The 26,074-nt window shown below is 41.8% G+C and overlaps 1 protein-coding gene across 4 annotated transcripts in view; it reads right to left on the bottom strand.

Moving 5' to 3' along the window:
• Nucleotides 1-4,696: 4,696 nt before the first annotated feature.
• The window catches only part of DCX (doublecortin), a 72,945-nt gene continuing 51,567 nt past the window's right edge, over nt 4,697-26,074 (bottom strand). The window contains exons 3-7 of one of the 4 annotated variants that reach the window (XM_086470016.1): nt 22,084-22,186; nt 17,944-18,066; nt 7,921-8,015; nt 7,660-7,662; nt 4,697-4,753 (exon numbers count right to left, since the gene is read on the bottom strand). In XM_086470016.1, coding sequence (XP_086326142.1) covers nt 4,697-4,753; nt 7,660-7,662; nt 7,921-8,015; nt 17,944-18,066; nt 22,084-22,186 — 381 coding nt within the window. Of the gene's footprint in view, nt 4,754-7,659; nt 7,663-7,920; nt 8,016-17,928; nt 18,067-22,083; nt 22,187-26,074 lie in introns of all 4 variants that reach the window. The other 3 variants (XM_086470015.1, XM_086470017.1, XM_009950878.2) reach the window with 3 other exon arrangements.

The raw sequence follows: 26,074 nt of genomic DNA on the forward strand, positions 1-26,074 counted from the left end.
GCATGAAAAAGCCAACACAAGGCATCCTGGAAAATATCATCAGTATCTGTATGGATAAGGAGAGACTAACACTTTTATGCCATTATTTCCTATTAAAAATGCCTGGGTGTAACATAGTTTTGCTGTTTGCCATAATTTTTGGTCCTACCTCCTTTTTTTCCCTTCAAAACTACTGTTCAAGCAAACAAGAGAGAAATAACAGCTAGACTGTGTGTGCAATTTTTTGCATGCATACGTGTGCATTAGCTAAATGTGAAAGAGATGTGGAAGTTGTTTTCTAAGCAGAATTATTTTTCTGTTCTCTATGAAAATAACACAATTAGTGTTTCTAGCTCCTGAGAAGATTGTAAATAATGTGCAGGTACAGGAAACAGACAATGGAAGGCAAAAGCTATTTCCATCTCCCACTGCAGAGCGGACCAAGGTAAAATCCCATTGCCAAACTCTCTCAAAATTACTTCAAGGTGTAGAGTCTTGGTTGGCTGCTTAGCTGGTGGAACTGAACTAGCTCCAAATCTTATAACAAATGAGGCTTTAACCTAGAAACTTCAGGATTATAAATGCTTTACAAGTGACAAAAATCCTAAGGCTGAAGATTTTGCTGCATTGCCCTGATCTTCTCCAGTCAAGACCATCACCGGAATGTGTGAATACTAAATACATCAGTCTTTGCTTGGGGGATTGCTCTAATTCCTTCCTAATGATTGTGTGTCTGAAACAGGTATTTTTACTGTATATGCAAATTTGCTAAAATATACTGGATACTGAATGAAGCCAGGTTTCAAAGAAACAAAGCCCTACTACTTTAAGAGTCACTCCAATTTTAAATACTGTATTGTTTTAAAACAATATAGTCTTAGTGATTCAATTAGTCTCTGAAAACATTAAAGGCAGCCTCATGAGGCAAATTAGACAGGGTTTTTATAGCAGAATTAATATGGCAAATCCTCATATCCTGTGGAGTTTTATGTGCTTGTAAAAGTAGAAAAAAAAAAAAAAGTTAAACTCGGGAGTATATAGTGGAATTACTATCATCTGCTCCAGGATCTCATAGGGTCTGGAATTATTACATTATATTGAAAGTAATTACTAATTCATTCCAGTTCAGGAAAGCTTTCTGACCAAACCCAAGCTTTTATCTGATGAAAAATCAAGAGGAGTAAAGCACGTGCTAAAATTTAAGGTTGTCTTTAAGTTCTTTCCTGAATCAGGGCTGTCCTTATATTTACATGAATAAGGTACGATGCCTGTGCATTGTTTCTCTTTGTATTCAAATCTATGTTAGGGATCCTACAAAGCCAAAGATAACTAGTTTTGAATGTAGGTAATATTCTACATGCATTTCTGTACAAGAACTCATGCAATATTGGCATTAATACAGACAACTATATGTTACAGCTGAAATGCTCACTGACTTCTCCTACTGCCCAGGCATTTCTACCTAGAAAATTGCTTTTTAAAACTTGGGAGTTTGACCTCATACCCTGTTTTCTTTGTGGCTTCTACTGGTTTGAATGGCTATTTTTCCCTCTGAACCATTTTTTTTTTCTTCTTCTTTTAGGCCTTTTCAAGGTCCCCCTAATTCCCTGAAGGAATTCTTGGGCTCAGCCCCACCCCAGGACGATCCTCATGCAAACAAAACTCAGCTCCCAAGGGGGCACTTGCAGGATCAGGTTTTAGATGTGTCATTAGGTGCAGCTCAGGAAGAAGGCCTCAGTGATTCCTTAGCATGCTCCACCAGGAGGAGCATCTTCAAATAACCAAACAGTACTTGTGGCAGGAAGGAAAGGAACCACTTCTCAACAGCTACCTCGGCAACCATCCAGCCAAAGGCTCATTCACCTCTTGGGATCCTGCCTTATCTTACACAAACTGAACTCGCGGATGCTGGATGAAAGCACATCTTGGACTCCTTTCCTACCACCATCAGCTCAAGCAGTTCAGTCTGCTTATGGAGATCAAAAATGTAGGTTTTCCTGGTGGATCTGTGGTAAGCGTCCTGTAGTGAATAGCAAGAGACCCTGGATGTGATTTCATGGCTGGTCTCTTGGTTTAGCAGAGACTCAGAGGAAAGGTGGCAGGACATGCTAGCCCTGACTATGACAGGAATGGCCTGTGTCACTGAAGTGACAACAGCTTTGACTGGAGTCCAAGTCCATCATCTTTAACAGGCAGGGTCATGACTACTAGTTAGGATCCCTGGAAAGGCAGAGACTTGGGGAGGGACTCTGAGATTTCCACCAACAGAACAGAGGAGATGGTAAAAGCATGTCAAATTATCTGTCCCACTAAAGCTTTTACTAAGACAAAAGCTCTGAGGAGTAATATTGTTAGGATAACCACGGCCTTTGACATCCTTATGCCTAAGAAGTCCTGTTTTCTCATGACCAGTGTCTACAGTATCACCCACAGGATTAGCACCCATAACCAAATCTGCACCCAGAATTCTTCAGCACCTTCTGTTAGAGGATCTGAAAGCACTTTACAAATGTTAACCAACATTTGGCCTCGCAACCCCCAGTGAGGTAGAACAGTATTGTCCCTGTAGGGGACAGATAGGCAGATCGAGGCACAGGGTTACTAAGAGACCTGCTCCCGTTCAGACACTAAATTTGGCAATGCCAAGGGCTGAATGAAGGTGTCCTGACTACTGCGCCTATGCTTTGTCCACGCCACCATCCCTTCCCCCGCAAATCTTCAACATGAGCCCTTAGCCTTTGAACTAAACCCAGGATTCTATATACAATAGGTGAAACGATCATTTAGTAGTCGCATAGTCAGAGAGTTACTCAATTAAATGAAGTTATTTGTGGGAACGAATGATTTCTTGTGCAAAACTCTGGGTGTAAATGATCATGCACTAAGACTACCGGGTGCAAATTTGGTGCGTAATAACTCTGACCCCTTGATAATTCCCAATCCTGGCCTCCCTCAGATAAATCTCTCTTTTTTTTTTTTTTTTTTTTTTTAAAGTTGCATTATATGTATCATCGCATGAACCTCTAAAGATGCAGCTTCACAGATTGTTTCATACCAGCAATGCAAGCAAACAAAATGTGGAGTGGCTTTGGGAACAACCCAGCATTCATGTAGCATCAAACATCACAACGTTATAATTCATCCTAATCACAAGGGGTTGCAAGGCAATGGGGAATAGGTGTGGATGTTGAAACACAGGCAAAGAGAGCAACAAAGAAAGATTTGATTGCACAGATTTCATTTAGGTAAAGTTCTGTAGTAATCAGTTTCATCGAAAGCTTATTCCATGAGAAAGGAAGGCAATGCCAGCTAGCCTATGACAAAGCTTCGGCGTAGTAAAAACCACCAGCCCTGCGTGAATAGATGAATTTTGCATTCTGTAGGAGTCATTACTGATCAATAAAAGCAAATGGTTTCTCTAAATAGAGTAAGTTTGTTTTTGTCAGATAGACGAGTTTCTTAAAATACTGGTTTTCGAACACCACAAAATTCCATTTCTTATATAAGTAGAGAATCTGGCCATAGTTAGGAATACGGAAGTGTAAAAACCCAAATATGTAGTCTTAAACATTACAAAAACTATCAAAACATTCAATATTTTGAATTGACCTTTTTTTCCCCTACATGGGTCTATTTTGGCAGTGATGACAAGATTTCTAAACTGAGTTGTTATTACTGTTCTGCAGTTGTTGGTTGGTTTTTTTTGTACATTTTTCTGAATGTGTTTTTTAAACAAAAGAAAATTACCAGCTTTTATAAAAAAGAAGGAGCTTGAATCCTTACTCCCAAAACACAGATAAAAGGTTTTCCTTTATAAAAAGTGTATTGATTTTTTTTGCTATAAAAAGTGACCTATAGGGTGTCAAACCTGAAAACAAATTTTCACAGTGTTTTCAGTGTTGGCTGTTCACAAGGCATTACTGTTACAAACAGAGATAGAGAGATACCATAGGGTATGTATAAAAACTTGTTACCAGCTAGCAGTATCTTTGGATCACGTGTGAAAGGTGTTCCACTCCAGATAACTCAGCTGACTTACATTTTTTTGCTGAAGCATTAAAAAAAATTTTTTAAAAATCCCAATATTTGAATCACTGTTGTACCAACCTTGCTTTGCATCTTATGCAATCACTCCTAATCTCATCCAAACTTCTGCTGCCATATTAAAAACCAAACTAGTAAGTAATTTCCCTTCCTGCCCTCCAACAATAAAACCAGTACTAGTTAGTATGCAGGTGCTAACATCAGGACTGCAAATGGGGAGCAGGTGAGCTGGCAACCAGTTGGCAGTTTGGACAGGTGGAGAATATCATTTGCTCTACTTGAGCTTGCAGATTGGTCAGCAAGCAATCCACTTGCTCACTTTTGGGGAAGCTACTTTACTATCACTAGGAAAATTACATAGCTGCAGCAGCAGCAGAAGAAATAATAGAAGAAAATGGGAAATGCACAGGATCATTGGCATGTTGGCCCCCAATTGCTTGCAATATCCATTTTGCATCCCTGTAACTTAGAAGAATGGTATCCCTCTATCTCTATAGACTGGTAGGTGTTGATTTGTGGCACGGAGGATAAATCACAGAAAAAAAATGACATATAACTGTGTGTCCTTTGTCTGATTTGAAAGCACCAGTCACCTATCTGCTTATTTTGGCAGAAGTACTCTACTGTATCTTAAAACATAGCTTGCAATATGGACATTTAGCTTCGTGTCGCTTTACATGGAATCTCCAAGGGAATCAGAGTCATCCAAAGACAGAGGCAGATACAAGTCCTGTAGGAAGAAAGAAGAAAATGTTAACTCACACAGTCAGTTTCCACCTTTGGTCGTGCGTGAGGAAGCAGTCGAATGGGCCAGTTCTGCGCAGCTCGTAGGGACAGGGTGGAAGACTCACGCACTGGTTACTGGACGGGCTGACCAGTTGTCCAGGTAGTTCAAGGCTAAAGTCTACGCAGATTAGTTGCACAGTAGAGCAAGAGAATCTTGGTACCAGAAGAAAGATGACTGTTCAGTGATAAGTTTGAGAAGTATTTTTTTGTCACTTCTGGATCAACGTGTCCATTATAGCACACACATGAAAGAACAGGATCTTTCCTTAAACAGGTCTCTTTGAACCTAAGTCCACCATAAAGAGTCTTACCTTGATTTGACAGCTACCCTTAGGACAAGTCTCTGGGGAAATCACATGTTCCATGATTTATTCTTAATTTTAAGTCATTTCTGATCGATTAGAAGGGTTAAGAAAATAAGCCCAAGTTTATTATTCGGGTCAAATGCTGAATGTAAAGCTCTTCCAGGGTCCTCTTCTGGAGTAACCATCTTATTCCACTTCCTTGGGAAAGACTAAGATCATGCTAGTTTTAAAAATCATAAACTCTCCTATCAGAGCACATGTATTTATACAACTGAACCCTTGTTTGTTATGTGAGTTACTGTAGGAACGAGGTACACAAACCAGCTCAAAAGCTAAAGCTCTCCTTGGACCTTTTTGAACTCTGACCCACACACAGGTAATAACTGTGAGCAAAATGAAGAAAAGCCCAAACACACAGAAAGGAACTTCACAACAATCTTGATGTAAGAAGAGGTAAAATAGGACTCTGTGGTGACTAAACCTAAGCATTTATCATTCGAGCTTTAGGGGAGAAAAAGAAAAGTGATTTCATCATAAGCGGGAAATTGCTCCTCGGAGGAAGACAATGATGCATGAATATTCTGATAACCTAAAATGCTACATTCGTGTTCGCTGATTGGCTTAAGTTAGTGGAGGAACTCATAGATGGATTGGCTTTGACCTCAGCAGTCACCATCTATTACAAATGTTCTAGGGGTTTCACTGGAAAGGTCATAATTCAGCCTGCTGAAAACTTACATAAAACATTAAAGAAGGTGAGTTTTACTTGTCTTTATCAGGAAGCAAATCCTCATCTCCAAAGCCCTAAATGAGACAGTGTTTGGAAAGTATTTTAGGTCCCTGATGGCTGAAGCAAAGGATGCAGTTTACAACATTATTTCTGCTGAAACAAGCAATTGCTGAATTCAGACTATGGGCCAGATCCTGTTCTCAGTTATAAATTAATAATAAATCTGGACCCATTGTGTTAAAACTGTTGTGTTTCCTCAGACTTAGACTGAGCAGCTGCGATCAGAGTGAAATCCTGCGGAAAACATAAATTTCATTTTAATTCAGCTATGCCTTTGTTAAAGAAAGTCAAATAAAGCTGAGTAACTACAGCCTCTCCATATGTTGAGAATATTTTAAAGATCTGATTTTTGAGAAGCCGAAAGTCCACCTCAAGCTCCCCCAGTACCATTCAACGCCATGTCCAAAGGTCTGCAATCCAAAATCTTACATGTCAGAGATGTAATCCAAAGCCCATTGGACTTTTGGGGATTCTTCCCATTGACTTCTCTTGTGTTTTGTTCCACCATCATAACAACTGTAGTCCAGCTGCTGCTATCACTCCTTGCTTTGAGAAAAAACATAATCCTCAAACAAAATTAGTTCAACCCATGCAACCTAGACCAGAGCGGACTACATGTGGCTGGTTGACTGCAGAATCTCACCACTATCAGAATTTTTTAATTGCTCTTCCAGAATTTCAAGTCAATGCTTTCAAAGTCATACTCGTGCTGAGAGGTTCATCCTGATTACTAAAGAGAAATCTACGGACCTCCTCTCACACTTAGATTTCTGTCCAGGTTCCAGTTTCTGTATCAAGTAAAGACTGTTGGAAGCAACACTGTGGCTATTCCAGAAATGAGAAAGCCCACGGAAATGACAATCTGGACTTAGCGCCGAATGGCACTGAATAATGGGAACATACAAAGCTGTGACTGCTGCTATACCTTTTAAATAAATCAATACATTAATTATCTATGAGCCAGCACAGGTTTACTGATCTCTACTAGGATGCCATGCTACCTCTTTGTTTGTTACCAGGAAAAACAGCTACTGTACCAGAACACAATTACTACACCAGCTGTAAAAAAATCACTTGTTTCCTGTAAAACAGAGCATAGCCTTAAATAATTAAAAAAAAAAAACCAACAAAAATCCCTGAGAAGCATCATTAAAGTGATGTCTTAGAGCTTCAGGAATATTTGCATTTCTTCTGCTGTTTAATGGACGAGATTTGCCAACACTTAAGGCTTTTCAAGAGAGGAGCTGTTGGAGCGAGTCCAGAGGAGGGTTACCAAGATGGTCAGAGGGTTGGAACACCTTTCCTATGAGGACAGGCTGAGCAAGTTGGGCTTGTTCAGCCTGGAAAAGAGAATGCTGTGGGGAGACCTTCTAGCGGCCTTCCAGTACTTAAAGGGGGCCTAAAGAAGGCTGGGGAGGGACTTTTTACAAGGGCCTGCAGTGATAGGATGAGGGGTGATGGTTGGAACCTGGGAGAGGGCAGGTGTAGACTAGATGTAAGGAAGAAGTTCTTCACCCTGAGGGTGGCGAGGCACTGGCACAGGTTGCCCAGAGCAGCTGTGGCTGCCCCCTCCCTGGCAGTGGTCAAGGCCAGGCTGGATGGGGCTTGGAGCAACCTGCTCTAGTGGAAGGTGTCCCTGCCCATGGCAGGGGCTTGGAACTGCATGGTCTTTAAGGTCCCTTCCAGCCCAAACCATTCTATGATTCTATGAAGATCATATCCATCAATATGGTGAACTTTTTCAAACAGTGATACAACCTCAGCGTTATCTTTTCTGATCCATATGGGTAATCTCCAGCACACATTAATAACTCCAGTGGAAGAAAGAGGCCAATGATTTGTTGTTCACTGTCTTGCTAGAGGCTGAAGGGACAACTGTTTTAGGTAATGGGCCAAATTCTCCATTGTTTCAACATAAGGAGTTGTGCTCCAGAGTATATGGCCATGACTTAAATGTCATACAAATCTGAGTAGACTACGGAAGAAACTTGTAGTAAGGTATAAGAAACGTAATACCTTGTGCTTACGGAGGCTCCCTGGGCTGGTAGGTGTGGAGATCGGGGACTGCTTTGATTTGGGTGTAGACAGCTGACTGCTTGAGGTCCCATTTGCTGTCAGAAAACAAGACAAGCTAGCAGTCAGACAAGTAAGAGGAAGATCTTCTTTCTCCTTTGGGGAGATGGAAGGTATCCAAACATTTAATACAGAAATGCTATAGTTTATTCATGTTAGGCAGAAGAAAAAAAAACAAGTGAACAGCATGGCTATTCACCCAACTTAAGGCTTTCAGCTGTTCAGGGTAATAGATGGTAAAATACAGGGAAATACAAAATATATAGAAAGAGCAATATTTTACAATACAAATATTCACTAAAATGATTCAAGATATACATCACACCAGAAAAACAGAAAGACAATTTCTATATTCTCAAACAGTTTAATGCAATTGAAACCACATGGTATTTAAGGGCATGAGTGGAAACCAGAGGCTGCAGATATCCTGAATCCTACACAACAAATGTTAGATGTCAGATATACACATTACAAATTAGACAAACAGCTGCCTGGAATGCCCTGGATCTAGTTAGCTGTGGCTGGGATTAAATTATCAAAAGAGCCCCTTTGAAGACCTGCTGTAAGCACAGGGTGGCATGTCCCTGTGCACCTCTCTGGCGAGAAGCCAAAGCTGGCTCTGCTGTTCCTCCACTGCCTGCACTGGAGAAGTGAACATGGTCCGTCACGGGGAGGAACGGGAGAATCACATCAAGCAATGATCCTCTTGCAAAGATCAAAATCTGGCCTTTTGGTTTGCTTTGTTTGTTCATGTTGCTTTGAAGAAAACATAGTTCTTCTCCATTTTAAAAAGATAGGATTCATTTGAACCAAATGACTTTTGGAAGTGTTGTTCATGGAGGCCTTCACAGACTTGGCTTTCAGTTAAAGTGACGGGCTCCAGGTCTATGTCAGGGCAAGTTATTACACATTTATTGGACTAAAAAGGAATCAAAATAAATAGCATACTATGCAGAAAAATGAAGGGAAACAAAATGGAATAAGGATAAATTATTTTTTTCCTACCACTGATGTTCTTTGAAGCAAGCTAATGTCTTTGATAAATGCCAGGTGTCACAATACGCATTTCATAAGAACATACTTACGCAGAGTGAACTTGGTCATGCATAGGTTGTGTATCAACTCCAGGGATACTGACCCTCTTGTTACCAGGGTTTGTAAACACATAACTCCATCAGCACAGGCAGCATTTACTTGAGGGAAGGAAATTCAAACTCATGCTGGCCGTGTCCAAGTGTTTTCTTTTCTGGCCTTTTCTTTTTGCAATCCAAGCAGCAGCAAGCTGGAGGCCTTATGAGCATTAAACTATATATCCCAGTCAAGTCTACAGAAAGTGACATTTCCAAAACCTACTCCAGATGCTGACATATCCAGCACAAGCCACAAAACTAAACCTCGAATATTTTGATTGTCATTTCCTTAAATGGCAATAGTGTTGCCAGCCCTCCAGATAACTATACAAATCCCCACCCCTTTTAAAGAAAACAGTTGGAGTTTCACACAGAGAGAGAAAAGATCCAGGCTTGTTGTCCTGCTCTCGAAGTGCCCAGTATCTCTCTAGACCATTACTCTAACTGTGAAATCATGCGCACAGGAGGATGGATGATTTCAGCATATGGCACTTATGCTTTCCATTGTAACTGCTGAATATGCAAAGTTACTTAAAATTGAGCAAGTAGCTGAGTGTCTGGAGGAGACATAAGAAGATGTAAAGTATCGCATAGTAAGAAGAAGGTGTGTGAGTGCTGTATTTTTAAAAGCAAAACCAGAATAACTCTTGCTTTAATGCCTAAGACAGCCTCATTCCCCTTCTCTGTTATCTTCTGGTCCTGAAGAGGGGGACAGTTAAGGTTCGTAGTGTCACTGGCCGAAATGTAGAGGTCGTCCATGTGAACTCAAATCCTTGTACAGAAACATGCGCTCTAAGCCACAGGACAAAGGAGGAGTTGCCAGCATGTTAAAGCAGCTCAGACTCAACAGATTCGTGATGATGTGGGCCCTCTGTCTTCATATCCATCGTTTCTGTGCAGAAGGCACTAGTGGGAAGAAGAGGCTGTTCATTACAGACAGCTTTTTTCCCATTACAAATGCACCTCCCCGAGGAAACAGATATTTCTTAAAAGGTGTTAGAAATAATGATTGATAGATAATTGGGGAACAGAGTGACCCTTCACCTCCCTGTTCCACTCAGACCATTCTTTATTGGTGAGGGGAAAAAACTAGTTATGGAAACACAGAAAATGTTACACACCGGTCCTGGCACTGTGACACTCCTGGGCCATTCCTCACTTTGCTCCAGTTCTACAGAGTGAGCTGCCCTCAAGGCTGGTGGGGGAGAAAGTAGAGTTCACTACCTAGATGCCATAGAATGGCAATTCAGAAACAAAAAGAACTTAGATCTCTTTTATGTTTTTTTTTACCAAGTGACTTTAGTTTTCTATTAAAGAAAATGTGGGGTACAATAGCACTAATATAATCTGTATTAGCTAGAATCCATCTCTAATTTCTTAAATGCTTCTTTATGTTCAATTTTCACTGATCCTGAGGCAGGAAGTAATCCTTCCTAAGATGAAGGGTGCCACTTTACAACTCTACAAAGAGCCCAAAATTCCCTTCCACAGAGAGGAAGACTGGCAGGATGGCTAACAGTCGGTGCGCAGCAAATAGATGTAATTGCTGCAGGGAAGGACAGAAATTCCCTAATACAATGAGACTTTTAAGTGCTACAGCAGGGATGTTAATATTTTATGAGCACCACCGAAGAAACAGATGTGACATCCACATCAGTAATCCAGTGAGACGGGTGTATATCATTACAAATACTCGCAAAGAATTTTGCATCAGGAGCAACAATTAAGAAGCCCAGTTTAATTTTCTCTATGTCTGTGAATGAAGAGGAGTGTTCATAATCAAACTTGCACGCATTTTTTTTGAACTCAAATGCAAAAAAAGAATTAGAGGCCAAGAGCAGATCCCAGGTGCTGTATAACGCCGCTGCTGCACTAAAATCTGCTGATGACTTATTGGAGCGAAAGATCTCACATAAGCTCAGCTATTGGAAACGATTCTTTATAATCAGCTTTCATTTGAATCCATTTGGGCTTTTTCCACCTTGTTATTGTTCATGTATTGTGTCTTATTTATGTCATTGTATTTGCTTTGCAACCTTAATTTTCCTTAAAGCCCCTTCGTGCATATGACGTGTCCTTTAATTGCACGAACACGTGCACTCCCTTTTTTCATAGGATCCTTAGCTCCTTCAGTGCACAAGACAGTTTGGACTCTGGAGATAGATCAGGCTTGTCCAGCAAATGAGAGGGAGGATGGAGAATATAGCATCATGTCATGTTTGAGATGGCTATGAGACATTCAGGTAAACTGAATTCTCTGCCTGCTTCTCCCATGGATATTTTAGCCAAAGTTTTTATATGCAATTATTCCTTGAGAGTTGCTTGGGTTTGCTTGGATGACTGGGACTCTGGACCTGAATCTCCAGAAATGATAAGCACCAAGATCCATAAATGAGGTTAGCGAGGTCTATCGTTTGAACTCACATTTCTGTAAGTGAACAGAACTGGAAAAAGCAGGGCCAAGGATCACAGCGAGTGCTCAGAATGTGTGGAGATCTTTTTCTATCAATTTGTAAAATAAGGTTAATACTCCTTGCTCCATTGGGGTTCCCAAGGTTCTGCAGATGAGTTCCTAGTTTGAGGAGCACATGCCTATACATCACATGAGTGAGAGAAAGAACCATGAAATACGTGGATAATTTTGTCTTCAGGTCAGGGTTTGAAGCATCACCAAAAAAATAAAGAGAGGCAACAACCAGAAGAAGGACAGCATAAAGCAAATGTAGAAATAGCAGCTCATATAGTGAGCACCAGCCGTCCTGCCCTCCAGGAGAGAGGAGCCTGTGGGAAAAACAAGGACACCGCTGTAGTGTTTATTCAGGAGTGGAAGAATTCAGGTTGCAGAGGCATCCTTTGCCCAGGCACCTCCTAACTTCCACTCACTCAGCTCTGCAGTGTTGGCACCCTTTCCTCATCACGTTTTGTGAGGGTGATCTCTCCACTGGATGCGTACTGAGGATTGTCAGCTAGCAGAACGCAAGTAAGCGCAAGTGGGATAACAAGCTGCTCGATCTTGTGTGCGATCCAACAGACATCTGCTGCCGTTTTAACACATTCATATATAATGACCCTGGGGAGCCAGATCTGCAGGCAGGACAGACTGACGTTCTGTATCTGTTTTGCTAATTGCTGCTGCCTTGTGAATACGCTTTTGTCCCTCTCTCCAAACCCTTCCATTAGAGGACTGAGAAATTAAAGTCCTGCAGCAGTGCCTCAGAGCCCTGATCGTAGGCTCCCTGAGCCAAGGCAAGGCAAAGCTGGGGAAAGACGTTTTCAAATTTCAGCTCAGGTACCCGTGGCTCTGTACGGCAAAGGACTAAGATCATGCTGGTTTTAAAAGTCATAAACTCTCCTATCACAGCACATATATTTATACAACTGAACCCTTGTTTGTTATGTGAGTTCCCGTAAAATAAATTAATATTTTCATAACAAAGGAGTAATGGCAAATTACATCATTATTTTCTCCCCTGTATTTTCCCCCTAAGATTTAGCTCTGTCTTTTGTTTTTGACTTCTTACTGGAGTGGTCTGTTAAAGAAATTTTGCCAAACTTCATGCTGACCCTACCCCATTTAAATCTCATGGACCACAGCAGCAGCAGAGAGGCTTATCTCCTTGTGCCCAGTTTTTCCTCTGTCATGTTAGGAGAAGGAATTGGATGGTATGCTGCAGGTGTAGATTAGTCTGGATTTTATTGCTCTAAGCTATGTCATTTAGCAAAGCTGACTTCACAGAAAGAAAAATAGAGTCTAGAAGCAACCACAGAAGCTTTGTAACTCCAATTCTGTGCTCTAAATTGGGATCAGATATATTTGGGTCATCCTCAACAGAGATCTTATTTTTTAAAAGCATCAAGTCTGACAGGGACTCACAGGCTCCCTATGAGACCTGCTCCAGTGATTAAGATGCTTATAATCGAAAGTGTTACTAGACAGGACATTGGTTTAGTCTTTAATAATGTCCTGTCCTATCCCTGATAGACACACAGGAAAATTGATCCTTAGCCTCTTTTTAACACTTCAAATGCATTTGAAGAGTGTTAAATTGTCCCTTCTCAATCTTCCTTTTTTTTTCTAAATTGAATCAGTCCATTTCCTTCAAGCTTTTCTCCCAAAGCAGTTTCTGAACCCTAGGAAATTTTTCCTGGATTTTCTCTAGTTTGCCTATGTCTTTCTTAGCATGTTCAGTCCATACTAAAACACAACAAGCCAAGCTCAGCTAAGGCCAGGAAGAGACACCAATCCCTTCCAGTCTCAATTCACACCTGCTGTATGAGAAACTAGCTCAGCTCTTCTCGCAAACATTTGGGAGAAGAGAGGCACTTGGATATATTCTTTTAGAGGGAGAAGTAAAATCCTGCTGTATTTTGCTAACCGCACCTTGCTGGAAGCAACAAGCTGCGGGAGTTAGGTGGAGGATATAGATGAAAGACTGCATCACAGGTCCAGCACCAAAGAGGTGGGAAACTAAAGGATATCTTGGAAATCCAGTGGGAACTGCTGGCAAAGCAGCCAGGGCCTTCCAGGCAAACTGAACCAAGAGGTGAAGGCAGCCCCATGATGGAATGATCAGCACAGTGTCTGGAGGAATAGCTGGATCAAAACAGAAATACACTGGCACTGCTGAGAAGGTATATATATGGGTTGGGGTTAATGAGAGAACGAAGAAAAGATTCCCCTCGTGAATATGAGGACTGTGGTCTGTTACCATCTGCTTATAGCAAGACACTTCTTCATTCTTCATTCATTCGTTTAATTTTCATTCATTCATTCATTTAATTTTCATTCATTCATTCATTTAAATGACTGTATGGTAAATAAAGAGATAAAAGTACCGTGCCAAGAAAACAGTGTTTAACATGTTTCTGTGGATTAGCTACCTCATTTTTTTAATATCCTTGGAGCTGCAGGGCTCTGGCTGCCTAGAGGGAATTGAGCTTTTCACAGTGAGGCCATGACACATCCAGGCAGGAGGCAAATTACCGCCGGCAGAAGGTAGCAATTCGACCAGTGACCTCAAATCGCTGCAGCTGGGAGCTGGCACTCTCTGTGCATGGCCTTTTGTCCTGACGTTTTTTAAGAAAATATTTTATGTGTTCTTTGTTGCTCCATGTTAATCCTTGTTATTTTGGAATGGGAGCTGACCACTTAGGCAACTTGCTACCAGGACTGCTGTAACATGACAGTCAAAGAATACATTACAGTTCACATCTAGCTGGTGATAGGAGCAATTAAATGGCTTAGAAGCTGCTTTGTTTTCAGTGCTAGGTTTAGAGAGTGGCTACGTATATTTCCCTCTGTATTCTGCTGTTGTTTTGACTCAGAGGTGGCCCCAAAGACCACAGTCAGGAACAAAGCTTTGGGTGCCATCAAGGGAAACTGGACTCCAGCCATCAATACACTCTCTCTGTGGCTCTCCCAGAGACCTAGTTGTACCTGGATCTATGTTTCTCATTGAGAAATCACTAAATCTATAGCCAAAGCCAGAAGAAGCCAAGGATATCAAAGATGAATGGAGATCACCTGGCACAGAGGGCAGATCCCTCCTACACAGAAAGTTTCCAGGCTGATAAATCAGCTCAGATGGGAAGGTACACAGTCTGTGACGATGGCTAACACAGCATCAGGGCACTCAGTTGTATTCATTCACCTGCGTAACCTGACAGTTTACTGCAGCAGGACTGAACGCATTAGAGAGGGTGCAGGTTGCTGGAGCAGTCTCTGATCCACTGGAGTGTAGACAGTGGCCTTGCTAGAGTGGGGCTTGCTCCTCTTGGAAGGTCTGGAGCACATGCTGCAGTCACTCCGCTGCTGGAGATGTCTTTTGTCTCTGGCAATCTATGAGGTAACAGCTTTGGTTTTAGCAATATTGTTCTTCAAATACTTTCAGAGTACACAAAAATCCCCAAATAAGGAGCCTCAAAGCTCTTTCCTGTGCATGATTCCATGGGTAGATTACAGACCTCTGTACACAGATTGGTTATCACTGCCTTGGACAATCCGTTGGGAAAGAAGGCATGAACAGCTTAAATAATGTAAGCAAAGCCACAAAGTGAGTCAGTGCAGGAGACTGGAATAAAATACAAGTCCCCAGATACCCCAGCCTGTGTGGGGGATAGCTGCTGCTCAGGCACAAGGCATTTCCACAGCTTTGAATAAGAAGTGTTTTATTTATGTTGACACATCAAGATCAGGAGCGTTCCTACAGTGAGCGGAAGGGAAAGCGGACGCAATGTTCGCATGCTGTCAACGTTACATCCTCAGAATTAGCACCAGCGAGCTCTGCTGAAGAAGTTTTTTCTGTTCTCTCTGTGCTATAACAGTGACTTAGTGCTTTTGTCCACTACCTGCTGCAGCAGCGAAGCTCTTGCCAAGGAGTGAGGCACAGTTGTGCACACACAATCTCCTTTAAGCCTTGGCTGCCCCTGTGGGCAATGCAAGTGGACCCGTGTTGACATGTCAATCCATTGAATTTTCATTTTTGCTGCTGATAAGTACCATTTTCCCATATGCTTTAACAGGACAATGGAATAATCAGGATGAGAAATGGAAGAAAAGAACACCCTTTTCTGCAAGTGCGGTGTGCTGGTAGTGAGGAGGGTTCAAACTTCTTTCACTCAAGCAGCATGGAGAGTTACTTCAGAATCTGCATTTACATCAGTGCCCAGATATGTCACAATGGCCTTAGAGACTACGGTGGAAAAAATGATACAGAAACCTGCATGGAAAAGAACTGAAAAGAACAGAAACGAACAACATAGAATCAAAGAAACTCACGAGTTCTGATATGACAACCGTAGCAGAGTGAAAGACAGCCAAGACAAAAGGTACAAATGGGTAGGAGGTCAAACACATAGCAAAAATATTTCATATACTTGAAATAAAACTGCTTTTAAATCATTTCACAAATGAAATAGATGAGAATTCTCAAAACATAAGGGTCAGATCATCCTTTATTAATCAGGCTTCATTCAGCATTCCTTCCCTTTTTAATGTGATAACTTCAAAATCCAGCTACATGTAAACATTGACTCTTAAGCAATGCGTAAACCCACTTACTTTATTACAAACTCAAGGGACAAGAACACAAGATGGTATTCTTTTTGCTCTCTGTCATGAGAAAACAACAGCCTTTGATTACCTTTCCAGTGCTGAAAGCGTTCAGTCTTTTTCTATTGTCATGAAGCAGGACAGGCTGCCATTTTTTTTCTGTATTGAAATCACAGGAAAGTACGAAAGACCCTTGTCTAGATGGATTAAAGAAACCTGATTTGTCCTTCATTACTTGTCTTAACTCCAGGAGCTGGCTATTGTTCAGTATTTCTGGTTATTTTAATCTCCTTCTGAAAGGCTCTACTAACTGTTCATGAAACTTCATGAGATGACTCACCATTTTGCTCCTGTGAGTCCTTCCATCAGTTAAAATCAGGAACACAATAGTTGCCATTTCACATTAGACTGTATGGTCATGCAATAAAGCCTAGTTCTGGTGGTAAACAGCACCTGATGCTTATGGAGAAGGTTTAAATGTTATTTTACAACTCATGCATGAGCTGACTCCCAGATCACTGAATGGGAGTTTTTGGGGTTTTTTAAATCAACAACGTATTTTCCATCATGCTGTCAATGTACCTATGCAACTTGACCATGTATTTGGGATTGTAAAAGCTTTTTAGATTACAGCAAGCCTGAGTTTAAGAGCAGCCAACACAGGAATCTTGAAGGAAAACTTTATGAATGCAGAATCACCTTACAGAGAAGTCACTTTTTTAAAATCACAGTCTTGGCATGTGCCAAGCAATTTCACACTGTCTCTTTAAGTAGCTGAAGAACATCAAGAGACCCTAAACAAATTAACTGCTTCCTGGGGAAAATCTTTCTGAATACTGTCAGGAGAATTTTGTATCCAGTAATCCACTATTTACTGATGGTCAGCTGTTGTATGGTGTTCACATGCAATATACAGTGTGTTACCGTGAAGGTGAAAAGCAATTTCTGTTCTATATCACCTGTGTTAATGCTGTGGGTGACTTGAATTTATGCTATGAACCTCTCCTGGAATCCTGAAGTGCTGATTTGGTGATTTGGCCATTTTAGTGAAAGGCCATGTCTGGTTCTCCTTTGGAAGAAAACAGGCAGGCAGATGACACACCTAGAGATCCACCCTCTCCATCACGACTCTAAAAACTCTCCAGGACTCTAAAAATTATCGATTACCAGAAGTGTGATATTCAGCCCGGCATTTAATTTATAGGCTCTGCAGCTCTCCAGGTGTGCTACTCCACCAATCCAGTTGCTACTGAAGAAGGAGGGAGACATTTCAAATGGTGCAAGCTGCTGCAGCAAATTAGGGTTCCCATTTTCCTTCTCTTCTATCACTGAATGAATGTCTCAGTATCACATCAATAAACTCATCACCAGCTCTCCAATTACGAGGTCACTGGTCTTCTTTAAATAATGATTAGAAGGGGACACTTCTGACCTGCACACTAATTGACATTTGCATTGCACAGGAGGTTATTTGAAATCAGTCAGTAGCTATAGGGAACATATGGGAGCACCGTGGGCCTTGATTTCCTGGAAACTTCTTTTAAAATTTTATTAGGGCTGTGAGGCTGTGGGTGGTATGACCCAAAGCCACAACTGCACTTAACCAACCAGAGAACTCCTCTCCAATGTTTATGAAGTGCCTCTGTAGACTAGCACCAGCTTCGTGTTTTTAAAAAAGACAAACACCCACAGTCAGCGTGTCCAAAGACACACAATACGGTTTTCTCTTGAGCACAGTTGATATTCAGACACCAGAAAACAAGCACTCACCATCTTGATGGTTACCTGAATCGGCTGGAGACTTGCTCCGGCGCATGGGGGCTGGACTCTTTGCTGAGCTCTTCTGAGGGGTGGGAGATGACTTACTGCCTGTGGCAGCCGCAGGGCTCCCTTTCATCACCCGGCACTCTAAGGAAACAGACAGCAACCGTGGTTATGCCCCTGCCTACTCTTGCTGCCTGAGGACACCAGCTATGAAACACCCACGAGCAGCTTACTGCTCTGTCTCCAAGGAGCTTTAGAAAACATTAGTGGCAAGGGAAAAGCTGATACCTCCGCATTTTCTCCAGAGCAGAAAGGAGACTTTTTAGCGGGAGGGCAAAAAGAACAGCTTTCCTTCTCTAGAGGAGGTGCTGAGACAGTGCATGTCAAGCTCAGGCTGGCTCCCTAGCAGGACCCATCTCTGCACTTGTGTTCTACCAAAGATTTTCTGCCCTTCCCCTCGCGTTGGTTCTCACCAACTAGTGAGCACAATGAAAATGGTCAACACTAACTGAAGGGAGCATGGGAGGATCAGGCAAAAAACCCAGTTAATTTGATGTAACTCTTCCATGAAGACCTAGTAGTAGGAAAGGTGAGTGTAATTTGTGCAGGCGCAGAAAGCCAGCAAACAGCTCATGGCATGATGTAAAGGTCTCTACGTGGCAGATGGGACATCTGCCCCAGGAGGCTTTTACCCAGCCTGAATCAACCTCTTCTGTGGTTTCAACAAGCTGCAACTTTTCAGATGCAGAAAGCAAAGAAAACAAAATGGTTTTACAAAACACATCCTCTGTCCTGGCCACTTATCCCTTTCAGAAAGGTCTGCATAAACAAGTCTAGTAGACTTATGTACTTAGAGACATGAGCAGATGAGAACCCCAACTGTGTTTTCTTAAAAAATAAATAGGCCAGGAAGAGTGGAAAATGTAAACGTGATCTACAGTGTCCCGCAGAAGGGAACTGAAATGCTAACAAACCTCTGTGTGTCCCAGGATTTCAGGCATGCCAGATCTTCAAACCCAGGGTTTATTTACATTGAGAGCTAACAGAAAAAACACTTTCCACCCCTCAAGTTATTAACTTAACCCAGTTAAGAAGAAAGCAATAAAAACGGGATTTCCTTTTTGTCAAATGCTAACTGGTCCCACCTCATCTCCTTACAACAAATTGTCCTCATCAAGATGTGAAAAACAGGTCTTTTTTTACAGACGTGAATTAGATGTTCCACATACAGAGAGTTCTTTTATGGAAAAGTTCAGCTCAGCATGCATGGGCTGGACTGAGGACTCCCTGGACTGGATTCCCTAACGGGGAATCAACTAAGGCAGCACATACCAGATAAATAATTGGTCAACCGAAAACAAGTTGTCTGACCTAAATGTACGTGTTACTTATTTATATATCAGTATATCTATGAAAATGTAATTGCCTTAAATTTTTCCCCAGGCATTCCTCTTTCTCAGACAGTCAAGAGTCAGGCTCTTCTTGCAGGTGGTTTGAGAGGGAGTTTGCTGTTGGGTCATACAGTATAAGAATATGAAGAGAGGAAGCCCTGTGCTCCAGGGATACTGCACAGCAATAATTAAACCTACAATGAGTTTATTCTCTCTTCTGCTAAATGGATTTTCGAAACTGTAAATCAGGGATAGAAAAAGTTGTGGTTTTTTATTTTTCAAATATACTTGACTTCTCACAGATGATGCCACAGAAAGGCTTGTAGGGCTCTAGCATTCATATAGCTCCCCCCCCCCCAAGTAATGACTAGCGGGGGGTAAGTATGAAAGGTAGACTATCCCTCCTTGATACTAAAGAATATAGTGTTTGATGAGACACTGAAATAGCCACTAGTGAGAGCGTGCAAATAAGTGCTCCCGGTGTTAATCAGGCAAGCCAAAACATGGGGAAAAATCATCGTCAGTCACTGCAGAAGTAATATTTTTCAAGGCTCTTACATGTAGCTGTTTAATTAAAGCAGTGCAACATTTCGATCTTAGAGCATGACTTGTTTGCCCAGCCATAGGCACCGAATGCTACGTGAGATACTCTAGAGTGCAGCCTCCCCAGAGCAGAGTGGGTCTTCTGGTGCCCCTACGTGGTATCTGTCAATCATGTATCATGTGGGTATTTCAGAAACCAAGGGGGTCTCAAAGAGTGTCAGACATCTATGTTTAGTCACCTGAATTACTCCCTAAAAAAAAAAAAAAACTAAAAAGTGAAAATACTTTATGTTGCATCTTTTCAAGAGCTTTCACATTTATTTTCTTCCCAGGGGAGTAATTCCTTGGAAAGAAACTCAGCTTTGCATTTTCCAGCACAGAAAGGCTGACTCTGAGGAATTCCTCCAGCTCAGCCGTTGGCAAGTGTCAGTACACCAAAGGCAACCGCAGAGCATTTGCACATCTCGAAACAAGGTTCTAAGGTGGGAACCTGACTGCGCTGAAGTTAGTGTAAACAGGCCTCCAAACAAGACAGAGGCGTGACATTTCCGTGGGCTGATGCTGAAACCAGTGAGTACAAATGAGACAGAATAACCTCATCTGGAAGGTGCTCAGCAACTGGGATTATAGGGCGGAAGCTGTGGTGGAAAGTTAGGAGGAAAAAGATAACATAATCCTCTCTTAAGCTATTTCTCATTTTGTTTCCTGATGTCCTGCCAGAGTGAACATAATAAGCAGCAATCCAAGTGCATGTCATCCAAACAGGCAAGAAAAAGTACCCCATGACAGAGGAGATTTTAATAAGTGACATTCATCTGCAGGACTTAAGAGTTTTCCTTCCAGCATATGACTCATAACAAGGAAGGATGACGGGTGTATAATGGGAAAACACTGGTGGCTAATAGCTCCTCATCTGCTTCTTGAGAGGTGCAGGGCAGCCCTACTCCCCTGAAAATACCACTGAGAGCTGCAGTTACTCGCTGCCTTCTCAAGAGCAGGCTTGGCTTATTTTTTGTTAGAGAAATCCAAGCTGGAAAAGTCAGTAGTAACCAGGAGTGTAGGCAGAGAGCTGGGCTTCCCATCAAGTTGTGCTGCTAGGATTGCATCCAAACTGTTTTACAGTGTGGAACTCCCCATAGAGCTGACTCAACTGCCGAGTGTTAAAAAAAACATGAAGCTCAGGTTACAGATCGTTTCCCCAGCCTGACACGGGATTTATTCTCTGCCTGCAAAGTTTCAGCTGAACCTTGGAAACTTTCTTTGAATTACCCAAGACCATCAAATGGGTTCATCTGGAGTACACAGGTCAGAAGTACCAGCATCAAAAAAAAATCAGGCTTGCAAAGGAGTCATAAAAATACAGTGTTTGAAGATTAGAGGCTGTTTGACTTCCTGGTATACAGCAGAAGTCCTCTTTGGTCTTCAATGCTGAGCCAGTTTGTAGCATGTAAGACAGCATGGGGCTCCTGTTCCTTACACAGGATGCTTAGAGCTTTGGGAAATGAGCCTGAATGTTTGGCAATAACGTTTTCTTCTAGTTTAAATGACCAAAATTACATTAATTTACTCTTGCTGCACTCACTGGCACCAGCAGACAGCCTGCACTGTTGGTGTGTACAGTTGCTAGGTGGGGTAGGTGGCAACTCCTACAAGCAAGCTCTGTACATTCTGTGAAATCAAAGATTTCACAGCTTAATTGATCAGAGACTCACATTATTACAGATCTGTGCTTGCAGTTGTAACAGAGACAAATAGTGGTGCTGTCCCAGTCCTCCCCAATAAAATGGGAATTATTGCCCTGCTTTTTGAATCAACGGAAGAAAGCAGCGGAGGGAGTGATTTTTCTTTTAACTGTGGTTGTTCCCATCTTTTAATATTCACAGGTGTACGTAAGGACAAGAATCCTTCTACTGTTTAGTTCTCAAGAAAAATGTATCGATCTGACTGCAACTGGATAAAATTGGAAGGGTATACACTACCAGATTTTGCAGTAAATGTCAAATGGTGTAGGAGTCCATGTATTCTGACTTGGGCTACCTCAGTCAGTATTTGCCCGATTATAATTTCTGCTGACTGTACAAGTATCACAAAAGGACGTTAAATTCCACGTATGTTCTAGGTCTTAAAAAACCAGAACAAAATCATGCAGCAGTATTATCTGATACAAGCAACTGAATGGAAATCACATAAAAACACAGACTGGCGAGCAGTGTGTGTTTGATGTTACCGCTTTCATCCAGAGAAAAGTCATCCTGTGCGTAGCGGAATTTTTCTGGACCACAGGCGATAAACACATCATCATCCCCAAAGAAATCGTGGAGACAGGTCACCTACGGAGAGAGGAAAGTCGTTCTTTTTATTTTTAATTGGCAACATTCTGACGTGGCTTAGTTTTAATTTAAACAGGAGAGAGCTGCCTCTCTGCTGTTCCCCCTGTCCTATGCTAATTCAGTCCTACTTCCTGTAAGCCTGGCGCACAACACACAACTTCTCTGGGCAAGTCAAGCGTAAAAGTCTAATTAAAAAAACAGAAAAAAAAATCCCAACTACCTTGCAAATTCCATGAGGTATGGCCTTTCCAATCCATTCAGGAACTGACAGAATATGTTAGTCACCCTAAGGAATGACACAGGCATTCCTGAGCTACTTCTAAAATAAGAAGCAGGGGTGTCCCCCACGCCACGTTGGTAGGCAAGGCTGAGACACCACTGCCCGTGCTGATGAGTATCTTAGTACCAACAGGGCCTAAAAACTTAAAGAAGCACTAAAAGGTTCCAGAGGGTGTGCTGAGCACAGCACAGGTGCAGGAATGGGACTCTTCCTGAGCAGGCAAACCTGATGATAGGTTTTATAGCCAAAAGGTTTATCTGCACCATTGAGGGAGAGGCCCAAATTATCACTGGGCACCCTTCCCACCCAAGCCTCATTTAAATCCACAGATTTACTGCAGATGTTGTGTCTCCTTCTCCCTGCTTTTGCCACCCAGTTATGGGATGATAAAGCACCATTCCTCACTGCAGAGCTGCCCATCCCACAGAAGGCTGAGTGGTGGGGAAGGTGGTTACCAAGTGGGAAAGGCAGAAGCCGGAGGAGGGGAGCTGTGTGGCAGCTGCCAGTGTGGGAGCTCTGCCCTAGGACAGCTCTGTGGGAAAAGCAATAGCTTTCAGTCACCTAAAACTAAGACCCCACAAAAGCAGATGTTTGAGATAAACAGAAGACATGGTCATGCTGGCTAATGGCTCTGAATACCTTGCTTCTCTGTTTTGCCATCCTAAATAGAGGGAAATTCTATCTTGCAGTACCCGGACTCCAGACGCGTGCCTTGCCTTGCAGCATCAAACAGAAGCAAAGCACAAGATGTGGGAGCTCCAGATCCACTGAAGGCCCAACTTCAAAGCCTTTGTGTAGCTCTTGAAGAGGCAAGTGTTCAGCGCAGCACCTGCCTGCAAGGGCTATAGGAACAACAAGGTACCTCTATCCAATTGACTTTGTCTAGAACGTCAGCCTGAGCTCCTGACATCCCAGCTGTATACCACGTACTGTGTCAGGAGGAGGAAAAATGCTCATCTGCGAACACACCAGAGTGCAGCAGCTCCAACATCAGCCAGCCTGGTGCAGCCCAGCAGCCACACATCTGAGCACCTCGGTAAGTCCAGGGTGAATGTGGTTTCTTTAAAGTTCCATTTTTTCAGGAGACCATTCCAAACGACCGCGAGATTGGCGCCGACATTTATAATGGAGGTACGAGGCTGACAGCTGAAGTGGCATGTGCTGACAGTGCTTTGGCATGTCTGGGCTCTGGGATCTTTACAGAGGGTAGGTGCGTTGCAAGGGACTGGAGAGAGCACTGGAGATAACTGTGGGGAAACTTCCTGTAGACAGAGCTGAATTTCTGTATCTACTGATCTCTTCTGTATCTACTCTTCTCTAACTGTGAAAAGTTAATTTCAAGCTCTAATAAATCAACTATAAGGAAGGCTTTTGGCTATCTTAATAAGGCTCAGTATTTCACACTGGTTAATATAATGTATAATTAAAGCACTGCCTCAGAGTGCCAGCTCTGGTTATGATGCCAAACATGACTGAAAAGCTTGCTTTTCACATCATCATGACTTTCAAAATGAGGCAAGCTGAAATCTGCTATGGCTTTGATCAAAGGTAGAATTTCCTTCGCAAAATTCAGTGAATTCCAATTTCTGTTTGCCTAAAATTAGGTTGAAAATAGGTATCATGTTACCTACAGAGAATTCTCCCACAGAAAAGATGACATTTCAAATCAGCACTTGGTATTACAGCCCACCCCCTGAGGATGCGTGGCACTGATTCATTTGCAAATAATTGGGTTTGGCTCGATACACAAGTTCCCATCTGAATGCTAATGTAGTGGATGAATACTTATGTAGTGGAAAAGACTCACGGGTTGCTGAGCTCACCCTTCAGTGCAGAAACCGCTGCATAGTTAAATGTAGTGCAAAGCTAGATCGTAACATAAGGGTTCAAAAATTTCCCGGCCTTGTAGAAGAAGTCAGAAAGAATCCACAGGTGCTGTTAAAAAGAAAGTCCTGGCAACCAAGAAAGCCTTCAGCTGAAGGGTCCAAATGCGATGGAAAACTACCAACCCACAAAAGGATAGAAACCTGATTACATGTCAAGCAGAGATACTTGCAATTCACTTTGCTGCTTTCTTGTCCCTTCAGGTCATAGGCTATTATGGGTATTTTATAATTATAAACAGCTGGCTGGATGAGTACTGGAGGCTGGTAGAGAAATCAGATAATCTATTTGTTGAGCTCCTAATATTTAGGAAACAATAACTTTTGTATTTGCTTTATTTGTTCCCTTTTGTTTCCTGCTGTAACTTTCACTATTAAGAACTCACGACAACATGGTAGAAAAGAAAGACAGCCAAAAAACAACCCCACTCTCATTAAATAGTGCAAAACATTGCAAAATTCAGGAAATAACAGGTGTCACACGTTATGCAGTTTCAGCTATGTTGCTTATGTTCACCACGTGTGTGGTATTTTCTATTTACCTTTTATTTATTACACTGAAATCCTTAATCATTACTGTATGTCCCTGAAACATCCCCCATATGTATTGCTGTCTACGTAAGGTCGCTGGAGTAAACTTTCTTTGGCAAAATGTGCAGCTTCAGTGCTGGATCTTACAGCGCCAGAGCCAGCTTGCCACGTGGTGCATAGAAAAAGAAAAACACCAGGAGAAAGCCCTAGATATGCTCATCCCTGAAGGACACGAAGCTAAAGGGGACACAAGCCAGGAAGCGGGACCACGGGCTGCTCTGCTGGGATAGCTGGTTCGAGACCTTATTTGCCAGTATGGAAGGTTTCAGGGTTGTTCTTGACAAGCCAAACCTCTACCCTGCATTAATTGTTCTAGGGGCTTTTAGTGACTCCTGAATAACCTTATAAGTCTTCTTATCTCCATTCTTCAAAAGTCTTTTTTCTCATGTTTTATCAGGAAAAAAAAAAAAAAAAAAAGAAAAATAGTACAAGTCTCCCCCCAGGCTTTCTGGACTGTTTTGAAAGTGTACGTTCTGCTTTAGCTTACTCTAATCTACTAGTCTAATTATATCCAATGATTAGTCTGGAACACCATGAAAACCCTGAAACAAAGTTCACATCAAGAAAAATTTACTCCAGCTGATAACCTCATTGTTTTTAAATGCTGCATTTTGCTTGTAGCTATAAATTTATTAACGCACAAGACAAAACCCAATAGTAGCCTGCTAGTGCAAGGATGTTTGCTGCTACCTGAAAATGGTGATTTTGTTGGTGACTCTTATCATGCACCCTTAGCAATGACACTGGAAACCATCAAATTAGTAAGATTTGTCTTTTCCCCTTTTTTAAGTCTGCAAGCCTTTTTATTTATAACAAAAAATAAATTTATGTATATAATTAAAGCAAACAGAATAAATAGCATTGGTTTCCAAGATCTATGTGCATGCCTTTGTTTAAAGGAGGATAATATTTGATTTGAAACTCTGGATTAAAAAAGACAATATTGACTTAAAAAGGATGATACTGCATGAAATGTTCTCTCTCCAATTCCTGTAGCTTAAGCAATTCCAATGAAGGAAGTTAAATCTTCACACTCCAGTCGATGAGGCGCAGATTTCTTAGAAAGTAATTATTTCTAATAGATTTGATTGTAACATTATTCTTTGTGTCAAGGTTTGTTTTTTTAAAAACTTT

This window comes from Leptosomus discolor, chromosome 9, assembly GCF_034619465.1.
Source record: "Leptosomus discolor isolate bLepDis1 chromosome 9, bLepDis1.hap2, whole genome shotgun sequence".
Taxonomy (NCBI): Eukaryota; Metazoa; Chordata; class Aves; order Leptosomiformes; family Leptosomidae; genus Leptosomus; species Leptosomus discolor.